This window comes from Candida tropicalis (genome assembly GCF_000006335.3).
Source record: "Candida tropicalis MYA-3404 genomic scaffold supercont3.1, whole genome shotgun sequence".
Taxonomy (NCBI): domain Eukaryota; kingdom Fungi; phylum Ascomycota; class Pichiomycetes; order Serinales; family Debaryomycetaceae; genus Candida; species Candida tropicalis.
In genome coordinates this window covers 1093113-1107115 of record NW_003020038.1, presented here as the reverse complement: position 1 = coordinate 1107115, position 14003 = coordinate 1093113, and the positions used below count along the sequence as shown (strand labels likewise).

General features: G+C 30.0%; 5 protein-coding genes across 5 annotated transcripts; 3 read left to right on the top strand and 2 right to left on the bottom strand. All coding sequences in view use genetic code 12, as the record gives it.

The window, feature by feature from the left end:
- Nucleotides 1-65: 65 nt before the first annotated feature.
- CTRG_00504 (uncharacterized protein) lies at nt 66-1976 on the top strand (the record flags this gene model as incomplete). The annotated part of the gene is made up of 1 exon (XM_002545677.1): nt 66-1976. One exon carries the CDS (start codon nt 66-68, stop codon nt 1974-1976), a length of 1911 nt encoding a protein of 636 aa, XP_002545723.1.
- Nucleotides 1977-2147: 171 nt separating this feature from the next.
- CTRG_00503 (uncharacterized protein) lies at nt 2148-3902 on the top strand (the record flags this gene model as incomplete). Its single annotated transcript, XM_002545676.1, has 1 exon — nt 2148-3902. The coding sequence occupies one exon, from the start codon at nt 2148-2150 to the stop codon at nt 3900-3902; it is 1755 nt and encodes a 584-aa protein (XP_002545722.1).
- Nucleotides 3903-3947: 45 nt separating this feature from the next.
- On the bottom strand, nt 3948-4718 carry GRX3 (monothiol glutaredoxin; the record flags this gene model as incomplete). The annotated part of the gene is made up of 1 exon (XM_002545675.1): nt 3948-4718. One exon carries the CDS (start codon nt 4716-4718, stop codon nt 3948-3950), a length of 771 nt encoding a protein of 256 aa, XP_002545721.1.
- A 277-nt stretch (nt 4719-4995) lies between these two features.
- Nucleotides 4996-5901, bottom strand: CTRG_00501 (uncharacterized protein; the record flags this gene model as incomplete). The annotated part of the gene is made up of 1 exon (XM_002545674.1): nt 4996-5901. The coding sequence occupies one exon, from the start codon at nt 5899-5901 to the stop codon at nt 4996-4998; it is 906 nt and encodes a 301-aa protein (XP_002545720.1).
- Nucleotides 5902-13428: 7527 nt separating this feature from the next.
- Nucleotides 13429-14001, top strand: CTRG_00500 (uncharacterized protein; the record flags this gene model as incomplete). The annotated part of the gene is made up of 1 exon (XM_002545673.1): nt 13429-14001. A coding segment is annotated over one exon (573 nt), but the record flags the coding sequence as incomplete, so codon positions are not given.
- Nucleotides 14002-14003: the final 2 nt, after the last annotated feature.

The following is a 14003-nucleotide window of genomic DNA, read 5'->3' as shown; positions in this document are numbered from 1 at the left end:
TTCTCTTAATTTAATCTTGCAGCCTTGAATTATCTATTCAACTAGAAGTCATATCTTCCATCACAATGCAGTCGAACTATCAGCATGATTCGAATCTACATATTGAACCACATCACATTGAAAATGGTGTTCCCGTGTTCATGCCAAGTTTAAAAGAATTTGAGAATTTTTATAATTTCAATAAAGCCATTAATAAATATGGCATGAGTTCAGGAATTGTTAAAGTTATCCCTCCAAAAGAATGGTTGGATGAAGTTAGAGGAAAATGTTATAGTCATGAGAATTTGTCACGAATAGTTATAAGAAACCCAATTCTTCAGAATATAAATATGAATCAACCAGGAGTATTTCAGTTTCAAAATATCGAACGAGCAAGAAAATATTCTATATTTCAATGGAAAGACGTGGCAAAGAAATACCAACCACCCAGAAGTAAACTTAAGAAAGAGGAAAAAGTAGATACACATAGAGATGTGCTAGAATTTAGTATAGATACGAGTGAATTTACTGATCAAAGATGCGAGGAATTGGAGAAAACATATTGGAAATCTTTGCCATATTCAGAACCAATGTATGGAGCAGATAGTCTAGGGTCATTATTTGGTGATAATGTTGAGGCATGGAATGTCTCCAAATTACCAAATCTATTAGATTTGATGGATGCACGCCTTCCTGGAGTCAATGAGGCATATTTATATGGAGGATTATGGAAATCTTCATTTGCGTGGCATTTAGAAGATCAAGATTTATACCTGATAAACTATTTACATTTTGGAGCTCCAAAGAAATGGTATCTGATCCCTCAAGCACAACATGAACAATTTTATAACATAATGAAGAGTCATTTTGAAGATGAATGGAAAAATTGTTCAGAATTTTTAAGACACAAGACATTTATGATATCTCCTACTAATTTGGAGAAACTAGGTATTCAAGTAAATCAAATCGTACACAGAGAAGGTGAATTTATCATCACTTATCCCTATGGATATCATGCTGGTTTTAATTTAGGATTTAATTTAGCAGAGTCAGTTAATTTCGCCTTGGATGATTGGTTTGAGTTTGGCAAAAAGACCCAGAAATGTGAATGTATTTCTGATTCTGTAGGTATAGATATTGGTAAATTATGGAAAAAGTTCTATGGTACTGATTACCCATCATCTGAGAACAAACACCACAAGAAGACATCAACAAAGAAGGAAGAACATAGAGTTATTGATGATTCAGACCTGGAGACAGCTATTGAATTGCATGATGAATCAGACGTTGAATCTATCATGTCCGATCATTCAACTGATGTTGCCAAAGTAGCACAACCCAAACGAAACACCCGTAAAAGGAAACTACGTCAAGTCCAAGAAGAAGAAGAAGAAGATGATGATGATGAGGCAGTGAATGAATGTTTCTTGTGCCCAAACAATTTCCAGGATTCCAGTTTTAAATCATCTCCTATGTTTGAGTTATTAAAGACTGATATGGGTCCATTAGAAGTTCATAGATTATGTGCTAATATGTTTCCCCAACAATTGTCATACGATAAGACCAATAATTCGATCATAGGGTTAAATAACCTATCTAAACAACAGATGAACTTGCAATGTTGTGTATGTAAGCAACGTGATGCTGGTGCTTGTTTCCAATGTAACTACAAACGATGTGCTAAATCATTTCATGGAAGTTGTGGATTGAGTGATGGTGTTAAATATATGCTTGATACAGGAGAAGCATATTGTAAGACTCATAACAATTACAAAAAAGAACATGGAATAGTAGAAGGAGTCAATATTGGTTCCTTTGTACAATTTAAGTTCAACAAAGGTGTATTTGCTGGGAAAGTTGTTAATTTGAACGATACTTTTGTTGAGGTTGAAGTCTATCCATTAGCAAAAGACATTATTGAAGTTCCATTAAATGATATATTCAATTCAAATGATTGTTTCCTAAATCAACCAGCTGGTTTTAATTACCTTGGATGAGCTAACAAAAATTTTTTTTTTATTAATGATGGATAATGTTTGTAATATTTGTACTACTACATTTTGTATATGAAGAAATTTTTTTTTTTTTACTTTTGGTGTATCGACGCGTATGGCAAAACAAACAGAAAATACTAAGATTGTGTATGGTAGATTCTTTTAATAATCAACATGCCACCACGAAGAAAGAAGGTTAAAGTTGAAGTAATTGAATCATCATTTGATGAAGAAATATCATCAGAATCACAAGAACTGGAAAATTTTGATCATTGGTCAGTACCAAAAAGTCAAATTCAAACACAATCAATTCAATCATTTCTGTCATTTTCATCATTAGATTTACCAGAACATCCTTATCAACCATCACGTCAGCACCAACAAGTTCAGCAACAACAATGGATAGATAAGTATCGACCGAAAAATGTATCAGATATATGTATCAACCCAACAAAATTAAAACAAGTTAAAGAATCTTTACTTGGAATGATTAATCATACATCGAGATCAAAAATTTTAATACTTTCCGGACCTTCAGGTAGTTCTAAATCAACCACGATAAAACTATTAGCTAATGAATTATTACCACATCAGGATGTATTTGAAGATTCAAAAATTATAGAATATAATGAACTGGAAGATTTTTTAAAATTTCTACAAGAATGTAAATATAAGAAAGAAAGTATTGTATTAATTGAAGAATTACCAAATGTTTATCATCAAGATACGTTGATTAAATTTCGTCAAGGATTGAAAAATTGGATTTATCAGGATATACTAAATCTTCCACCGTTAGTTATTTGTCTTAGTGAACTTGAGTATAATAGTAATGGAGATAATGAAGGTTTTAGAAACAGTTATAGTATTGATAATAATTTAACGGTTGATACTTTATTAAGTAAAGAAATTTCAAAATTGGATCAAGTTGAAAACATCAAATTTAATAAAATCGCCAATAGATTTCTTAAGAAGACAATCAACAAGATAATTAAAGATGAACATTTGATACGAAGTATAGGTACCACCAGATTAAATGAGTTTCTTGACGAGATATTTAAAATTGGGGATATTAGATCAATTATATGTAATTTAGAAATGTGGGTTAAGAATGTCAAATCCAATAGTTCAATTGGATTAGATTCTTATCTTCGAGAAAATTCAATTAATTTATTTCATGCAATTGGTAAGATTATTTATTCCACTTCAACAGTTAATGATCAAAAAGGAAATGACAATATAGATTTAAAATCGATTGAACAAGTATTAAATCAGTATCCCGATAAGAATAAAGATTTATTGAATCTTGGAGTATTAGAAAATTATCACATTTATAACGATTCTCAATATGACATAAGCCTTGCTAGTTGTATTGTTGATGATTTAAGTATAAATGATCTTTTATCTATTGGGAATGTTGGAATTAGATCAGCAAGGGTGAATTTACGAAAAGTACCTAAACAAGGTGTTAACAAAATGAAGATGAAATTTCCAAGGCATTTTAAAATGAATAAAATGATAAAGAAAACAAGCAACCAAATCAATTCATATCGGAAGTACATAAACCCCCGAAATTCGTTCCAAGATTTGAATCTAATCGATGGGTGCTTAATTCCAATAATTTACAACAAAAGAAAAACTCAAGGATTTAGGTATAATCGACTAGGTGGGAAGTTTCAAGAAATTTATGCTGATGAAGATATGCCTTTAAAAGAAGAAGAGGAAGGTGATGGGATAATATATGAGTATGACCAATTTGAAATTGATATTCAGAATAGAATTAATGAAGAACTAGAAATTGACAATTCAGATGATGAATTATCAGATCCTATAGAAGATTCTCAAGATGACAGCAACAACAACGACGATGATGATGATGTATTCCTGAGTGATTCAGAATTAGATTTATTATTAACTCAAGGAAACTACTAAACACACAAACCTATATATATATATATATTCTACTCTTTTGGAGGTTTAACCTTCTAATGCATGCTCAAAGAATTTTTCATCTTCTTCAATATTTTCTTTGATAATGTCTAATCCACCTTGGAATTCCCCATTAATATATAATTGAGGGAAAGTTGGCCAATCACTAAAAGTTTTCAAACCTTGTCTTACAGAATCATCTTTCAAAATATCAAAAAATCCAAATCTAACTTGATGTTCTCTTAAAATGGCAACTAATTGTCTTGAGAAACCACATTGTGGTGAACTTGGAGAACCTTTCATAAATAACATAATTGGAGCAGCTTTAGTTAATTTATCCAATCTTTCATTTAATGCTTCTTCAGATTCCTCTACTGGTGCACTGGAGTTTTCTTCTTTTTTGGATTCATTATTTGCTTGAGTAGTAGTATTAGCAGCAACAGAACCAGAATTTGTTGAACTGTTATTATTACTATTATTATTAGATGAATTTGAAAATTGTTCTAATGCTTGAATAAATTCTTTTGGATCAGCACCAGATAATTCTTTCAAAATAGTTTGATTTCTAATCAAGATAAAATATGGAACAGCATTAACTTCAAAAATTTCACTAATTTCCAGTAATTCATCAGCATTTATACTTAAGAATAAAATATCAGAATTTGAATTATTTGAATCAGCAATAGTTTTGAAAACTTGATTCATAGATTTACATGGTCCTGCCCATGGTGTATGGAAATAAAGTACAATTAATTTGGTTACTTCAGATTTAGTAAGATCGGTGAATTGTTGTTCTGATTCAATTTCAATTACTCCCATGGTTTAACTTTTGGTAGGCTTGTTGATACTTGAGTTTGAAGTCGGGCCAATAGTGATATGGTTGATAGCTTTTACATTTTTTTTTTTTGGTTAATTTTCTCCTTCGCTTTGGTTGTGGCCACAACAAAAAAAAGAAAAAAAAAATTTCTCTATTACTACAAAGCACGTGGGTGCATACACGTGATAAGTTGCAAAAAAATTAATTATTCTAAAAAACAAACATTACTCTATGAATCATTAAATATTAAACATGAAAAAGAAAAATATATGCAAACTTCTATACAACTCGATTAACTGATGCCACATAAGTTGGATGGTCATCAGCAGATAACGAGGAATTGTCCATTCCTTGATTTCTTAAGTCTTTTTCCCATTGACTTTCTTCATTAAGATTTTGATATCTTGGGTAGATATGAGGATGTTTAAATCTGTATTTTCTAATTGCACTTGGAATTAAATCAATTGACCACATGACTAATAATAAACCATACCAAAAGGAAATCAACCATTCGAATACGGCTGATTTTGAATCTTCATCTTGATGCATATAAGTACCAAAACAAATCGCAAATGCTACTGCAGCACATAACCAAATCAATTTCAAAACAAAAGAAATGAAATAAAGGTTTGAAGTCTTACTTTTACCAAAGATGACTTGATCATGGACTGGATCTAATTTTTTAGGATTTAAACCAAAAATACATGAAATGGTGAAATTACAAACACAAGCAAAGAAACAAAAGGCAATGAAAATCCCAACCATTGAAATATGAACACTATGGAAATTTTTAGTATTAAAAATAGCCACGAATAAAATACCCAATTGTCCACAAATTGCACATATAATACTAGCAATTGCTAATCTTGGTTGATGCTTTGAAACATAAGGTTGAATTTTCTCAGCTTTACGTAAATATAATTCCATTACTAAAGTACCAACAAAGAAAATTGCTTGAAATCCAGTACATGAAATAAACAAAGGTTGAAGATTAGTTGCTCCAATATCTGAAATATATACAGGATTTTGGTGTGCACCATTCATGAATGAATAAATAGGTCGACCTTGAGCACCCCAACATGCTAACATTGCAATTAACATCCCCCACCATACTATAAGGGCTATTATTGGAATAAGATAATAATGTATTACTTGGAATCTAATGACCGGTTTTGAACGAGCCATGGTCTATATATTAATCAAATTTGAATACTAAAAAGGGAACAAGAAGGAAGACCAAAATTTTTTTTTCTAGTTTCCTTTTTTGTTCCAGCTTTTTATTGAAAGAAATTTTTAGGGTTTAAATGAGATTCAAAAAAAAAAAGAAAAGGAAAAAATTTATGCTGCAAGTTCGTGTGTGCCGAGATGTTTAGCAAATCACAGATAAGTTATCCACGATGAAATAGCAATAAAGTTGAAAGTTTGTTTTAAATCAGAAAAAAAAAAGGTCACAAGATTGCTGATTATAGGAATCACCAGCCTTGTTATGATACAGAGTTATGTCACTTTTAGTCTGATTAGAGCCTTGTCCGTTTGGATTAGACGGTCCGTGGTATTTAAATAACTCGCTCGAGACTTTGTCGAAGAAATCATATCGAAACAGGTGATAACTCCGACGACTTCAAGATTAATTGCGGGTATTCTTTAATGGAATAACCGGATTAAATGAAATTTCTTTTTTGTTTTTTTGTTGCTTGCTTGCTGAGTAATAAATTTTTTTTTAGGTTCGGTCACACGACACTTGTCACAAGGCAAAAGCTACACTAAAATTAAGAATGAGATTATTACTAACTATTTGATAGTTCAACAGGAATGAGGCTATGGTGGGATACACACACACACACGCAGAGTATGTTCTTTTGATTATTTTTCTTTTTGTCTTGGTTGTTTGACATTACTTTGATTCGCTGTTTAACAAAGAATAATTTCAGCCCAAGAAAATCAAGAGGCTATGTGGTTGATCAAGTAGCCTTGTTTTAAACAGTTATGAAACACAAGAACACGAATTATTTATGTTGAAAAGTTCTTTCGTCTCTATGATTGCTCTTCTTAAAGTTGTTTATTTATTGATTTACCCCACGAATATGCTCATCAAGGATTGGCAGTGACGTACGCATTGTACAACGGTATTTGAACAATAAATACAAAAAGAGTTGTCATTTTCCTATTGTTTCCTCTATAATTGTCTGTAAGCCAAAGAACCTTTGTCCTTTCAATCGGTTCGGAATGAAGTTTTTTTTAAAAAAAAAACTTGTATTGAATTAGCAATATTAGTAAAGAAAACATTGAAAGATGTTGCATACGTATAGAAATGTAATGATTGCAATGTTTGACCTGAACCAATCTCGACACGTGGTATATTACCACGTGACAGAAAAATAAATTGTTGCAAAAAATTACAAGTCAAAGTTTGTCATGCTGTAGTATTATAGTTGGTATCTCATGTAGAATACTTAGTTATGCCTAGCCCCATTATTGTACTTTGGTATGGCATATCTTGATAATGACTGAATATATAAATTCGCCTAGTTCTACTTCAATTTGATTACTCTTGGTTTTCTTTTTATATCAACTACTACACGATACTCGTCCAATGTTATCACATATATCCAAATGTTGCTAATTGATGAAAATTATATTTCTTAGTGGTGACTTTATGATATTTCCAGTTCATGAAAAGTTCAGATCATTTCACTAGGGTGTTATAGTATTTGGATCAAGAGTTGGAAGTATCGTGAAGTTAGAGAAAAAGAGTAGATGGAACATAACTTTCTGATGTTGGTAACATTGTAAGTATAACAACTTCCAATACTAGATGTCAATCTTCTGATCTCACACCTGGAAAAAAATAGCTAATAGTTGTCATTATCCAAACAACATCATGGTAAAATTTGGTTACTGTCAGTGCGTAGAGCTTGTTTACTTTATCAAAATCCTCAACCAGGTTGTCAATAAACTATCAACCTAATTTCATCAAAACCCAACATATTTTTTTTTTTCAATATCTCCCCCTTTTAGACATTTGACACATAATAATTGTGCTGAAAGGTTAATAATTTCATCATTATCATCAAAAAAAAAATTTACGAACTTCTCAAAATTTGATCCACGTGATTGAAAACAACGGAGATATTTCTCCTAATTGAAAGAAATTTACGAACTTTCTTTTCATTCATGTTGTTTTCTTCCTTTCAAATGAATTCAGAAAACATTTCTAACCTTATTGATGAAATGATACATGAAATTGATTTCCCTCTTTTAATTGAAGATAAAAGAAAAAGAAATTATCAAATTTACAATAAGAAAAGAAACATGATTTGAGTTTGTCTTTTTTTTCCCTTCTTCTATAGTTTGAGAAGAATAGAATAATGTGTTGTTAATGAAAATAGATAAATGATCGTTTGGTATGTATTATGTAAAGATGGTAGTTTGTTATTACATGAAACTTCGTTATTTTATAAGGGGTATACAAAGTCAGGTTACCATTAGCAACAAAAGAAAGAATTAATGAAGTACTATTAGATAATTTATAGCCAGCCATTTAACACCTGTAACAAGGAGAAAGAATCGTACATTTCACATGATTCATGCCTTTCAATAGGTAGAAATATCGTTTTCTTACACATTAATGTAGTTTTATTTTAAATTATTATTAATAATTCGTTAGTGAAAACTCGTGAGCACGCCTTGTATTCAAATGTTTAATCCCGTTTATCGTTATTCCACCTCACCTCACTTTACCTCTCGTCACACGAGACAATGTTACGACATAAATTAGTACCAAAATACAAATACAAAAAAAAAAGTTGCAAATTCTAATTTACTAATTGGTAACAATTTATTATTGTAGTTGTCTAAATTCCACTTGAATATACATTTCAATCATTTAATTACATAACCAAGTAATTTAGTATAAACTGTTTTGGTTGTTGCTGTTGTCGTGTTATCACAAAATCAAAAGTTGGTCGTGTACAAATCAAGAACGAGAGTAAGACAATTGGTAGTTTCGTAACCATTACCTCTTTCTTTTTTTTTTACATATTTTTATTTAAATAACAATAAGATTTTTTAAGATTTTCCACATTTTTGTTGTAATAAACAATGAAAGGATTTTTCTTTATATTTGATTTCCTATTGCAATGATGATGGGGGGGGGGGAATTATGCTTGTTGATGTAAGCCAAAAGAAAAAAGAATGTTACGAACTATATACAAAAAACAGGGCATCAGAATAATAAATGATTGAGGTCATCAGTATGAGATGCGGGAATTAAATGTGTTTAAATCCGTAGACACTACTAGATTATAACCATTAGTTAGGGTATAAGCCTAGACTTTTCATTATCAATTGTCTGATCTTGTTACGAATGAACGAGAGAGAGAGAGAGAGAGAGAACAAACCTCGGAAGTGAGTTATTATTTATTAGTCGTGACTGACGGAGGGCCGGTAGATGGTTTACTATTTGCTGTATTCCGATTGGATTTTTTCAGTTAGTCCATTATTTCTGTTAAAAATATGAATTGCGTAAATGGTCTTTCTTTTCTAACAAGAATAATAAAGGGGGCAAAAACAGAACAGAATGGAAATACAACAACAAAAGAAAGGGCGGATAAAATAAACAATCAACAATCACAGAAGAAGAAGAAGAATAAAGAGAAGTCTTTAGAGAATTGTATTCAAAAATCGCTATGCATAGTGTAATAAAAAATTGCTATAACCGTCACTCCATGAAAAAACTTATCCGAATCTTTTGTAACTTTTTGTAAGAAAACATCCGTAAGAAAAACTAAGGCTTTGAAATGTGCTTTTTTTTATTTTTATTTGTTTTTGGTTAAAATAAATTTTTAGTTAATTTCATGATCTTCTTTTCTCTTTCTGTTTCTGCATTGGGTTTTTTTTTTAGCTTCTTCTTCGTCTTTTCTTACACAATTATGAGAGAAAATTTTTTTAAAAAGAAATGTCTTAGATATCTTTGGCTATTGTTTCTTGATTGATGATTTCTGTCTTTACATTTTGCTATAGCACCCCCGCCCCTTATATTTAGTGGATAGTCTTTTTTTTTTTTTTGGGAAGATTTGGTTTTTGCAGATACTAACAACTGTACAAAGAATGTGTATTGAACTGGATCACAACCAATAGATGAATTTGTCAGACAAATTTTCCTGGTTAATTGGATGTTTAAACGTAGTGAAATTGGGTTATTTCTCGTACTTTGTTAGTTTATATGATCCAATTCATAGTTTCTCTTTGTTATTTTCTGCATTGGACTTGATGATATTCAATAATTACCAAAGAGTGAATAATAATATTAATCTATCTTGCATAGTAAGAAAGTAATTTGAGGTTTTTTTTTTTTTAGATTTTGCAGTTGTTTTTAATTTGGTTATTCTTTAAGATGTCGCAGATTTTCATTATTACGTTACATTTATTTTTACATAATGTTTATTGGTAAAAGATTGACATGACAATCTGTTTCATGAAATATCCCAAATAACCTAATGAGTCTAATTGATGCAAAATATTCAGAAATCTAACGAGGGATATTTGATTTTTTTTTTAAACATTTCGTCTGATTTACCAACAAGACAATCCATGAACAAACACACACAGCTGGTAAGAATGGGGTGTTCGTCATTTGTACTCATTTGATATTCATATTATGATTTACACAATAGAATAAACAAGTTAATAACAAAAAGCTGTAACGATCCTACAACAGCAATGTGCTATAATATGGAATAAAAAAAAGAAACTTAATGGTTGTTGTTCTTGTCAAGTGTGTGTGTGTATGATTCTTTCGTAACAGTACTCAGTGCGTTCTCTTATATGTAGCCCCGCCCCCAATCACACACACACACCTATATATCGACACACACATTATTCGGATATATGAGGTAATGAATGATTAGATAAAACAAGACGATTTTGAAATGTTAACATTTCTATTCAAAAGCCTGGACTCTTTATGAAACAAACAAATAAATAAAAAAAAAAAAGTAACAAAATTAAACAAAAAAAAAAGGAGAAAATGTACAATAAAAGAAGAAACAGAAATTTTTAGCAATTTAATGTTTAATGGAGTAAATATTGAATAAAAATTAAAACAGGAATAGAAACAGAAAGTGAAATGAAATGAAATTAAACAAGCAATTTGAAAAGATTGAATTGAAAAAAAAAATACCAACCAAAAAAAAAATAGTCCTGTATGTAAGCTCATGTATAAAAATGCATAAAGAAAAGAAAATTAAGTGGAAGTTTGGTTTTGTAATGTTTAATTTTCTATGTACAAATGTATAACGTGTATGTAAAGTGAATTAAAACTCAAAAATATGGCAAAAATGGTAAAAATGGGTAATAAAATTTTATTAAAGAAACAAGAAATTTAAATTTAGTTAAAACTTTTTAATGAATGGATATGATGGATGAAGAGAGAGAGAGAAGGGTAATACAAAGAAATATTACATTTGCATTAAATTATAGTGTTAATCATCAGATTCAATTCAATATCCACATTCTACAACAACTGGTAGCTGGTGTTGATATCTTGGGTTTAATCGTTTGTACAACAATACCATGACAAAAGTACACGACTAAAAATAAGGAATGCGACATTATTTTATTTTTCATTTATTTAATTTAATTGCGTAACGCATTAAAGTAAGTTATTATTTTTTTTTTTCTTTTGTAAAGTAAGAGATCATCGGGATTATTATGAATTATCTCATAGCGTAATGAATGAAAGGACTCAGATAATTCATAACTAATTACAGAAAGCGGGAAGCCGATTACATTATTTTTTTACCAAGAAAATGATCAACAGTAGAGTAAAATATGAATAAGACAGCGGAAAGACAGAAGAAAATTATGTAACTAATGTTAAGTTAACCATCACTTTTAAAAGAAAAAAATAATAGAGTCATGTGTAAGTAAGGTCAAATTGTTTGAACAACCTAGTTGTGAAACATGGGCGATGTAAGTACCTACGGAATATGAAAATCCTATCACTCTTTCACATTGCCTCTGCCGCTGCCTCTGCCTCTCTGATGATTGCCTAGTATTGTGTAGGCAAACGTGGGATTTCATTTTGAATAGTTCACACATCGATGTTAATTTATAATCAATACGATGAAAAGCAGAGATTGTACTCTATTTCAGATTTTATAGGTCATGAGTTAATGAATCAATAAAAGTTGAGTAACAAAGGAGATAAAAGGAGTTAAATACGGGAGCGTGACTAAGTTACACGACTTGTCTTTATACCGAATCTAGTATTGCTATTTTTTTTTTTTTGCAATAAATGTTGGACACTCATACACACTATACTCTGTGTGTATTGTTACTATTCTATAGTGCATTAGTAAGTTAAAAAGAAAAATGAATTTAAAAATTTTGTGTAGTGTAGAAAATAAAAATGAACAAAGAATAGGAACAACAAACGAAGCAAAAATTGAGAGAGATTTCTGATTCAATTAGATGAAATGAAATGAAACGACATCTGTGGGATTGGGTTGTGTCGTAGTGATTTCTTTTTTGAAATTTCAATTCTTTTTAAGTTGTTGTGTTAGGTAACATAGAGGAAATGGAAATAAGGGAAATTAATGTACAGATCATACACAATATGATATCTAATTAACTTGAGTACAAGTAAAAATTCAAAAAAAAAAAAAAAAGAAAATTATGTATCATGCAATGACGATGGGTAATGAACCAAAAATAAATTTAGTTGTATCACAAAATAATAATAATCACCGACGACGACAACAACAACAACAACACGAACAAGAATGTGTGAATTTGTCAATGTCGTCGCAAGTGTTCTTGTTAAAACCAGTGAAATATCACAATACTCATTTGAATCATCTATTAATTATACTAAATGTAATGTAATGTACAGTAAAGTAAAGTAAACTATCCAATCCATGTATTTGATTGGTAGAACCAAAAACCTAGATTCACTGATACATACTCCTTATGTTTAATCCCTCTTCCTTCAGTATCCTTCTCTCTCTCTCTCTCTCTCCCTTTTATTAATCCCACCCTTCTAGTAATACCACTTCGTATACAGTTTGACTCATACGTTTTTTTTTCTCCTTTTCGTTTAAACCCGTTACTCCATTCATTCAATTCAAAACTAATGGGTTTGTTAACAATAATGGGTGGTAGTGCACGCGGCACAACACTGAAGAGAGAGCGAGCGAGGGGGGGCGCACAGTGTATTGTTCAGGCTTATATTATTATTGTCCTGATTGTATTGTTAATGAAAAAAAAAAAGAAAGAAAAAAAAAATTGATACATAGTCGTGCAGATGGCAACAAATAATTTATTGTGTTCAAATACACGACCCTAGAAAAAAGAAATTTTCTTGCAACTTTAATGTAAAAAATTACCCACCATGCATTTCCCTTTTTCTCTTCAGAATTTAAGCAAATCAACACAAAATATTATGTTTGTGTAATTAATTTATTTTTAACAGCCAAATTTTTTTTTTTTTTTTAGTTTTTAATTTTTACGTATACACACAGGTCAAATATAAATATATATATCGACACATATCTATACAGATGAAATGGTTAATTGAATTATATATAAATTAATCTAAATTTCTCATCCATCAAAAAAGCATATATATATATATATATATATAAGATCATCATCTACGATCTATCTTCATTCTCATCTACAACTACTATTAATAATAATAATCAACTAACCATGATTAACAATCAAGTAAACTCATCCAACTATATTAAATACGCTTGGATAATAATATCAAAGAATGATCCTTCATCTCAGAGTATATCATTTGAAAAATTTAGTTATAAATATTCAAAGTTCATTAGAAATTTGATTATAAATTCTCAACTTACTTCCAGCAATTTAATTATTAGTTTATATTACTTGTACAAACACTACCATCAGAACACAGTATTGAATCATTCCATAAATAATCATGATAATAATGAAATAAATTCCGTAATTGTTTACAATATCATTATTTCCTTGGTTCTTTGTAATAAATGTTTAGATGATCAATCATATACTTTAAAAACTTGGTTGATTATCATTAACAACAGTTTATCTAATAAGAAATTGATCAATATTGATTTGAAATTGTTGAATTATTTGGAAGGTTTCTTTTTATCTTCCTTAAATTATGAATTGGGTTTCAAGAGTATGAATCAAGCTCACGAATTTTGGGAAATCTTTGATGTACAAAAGAAATTGTCACAACCTCAACAATTACAATCACAATCACCACATCAATATATTCCACAACTTCAATCAAA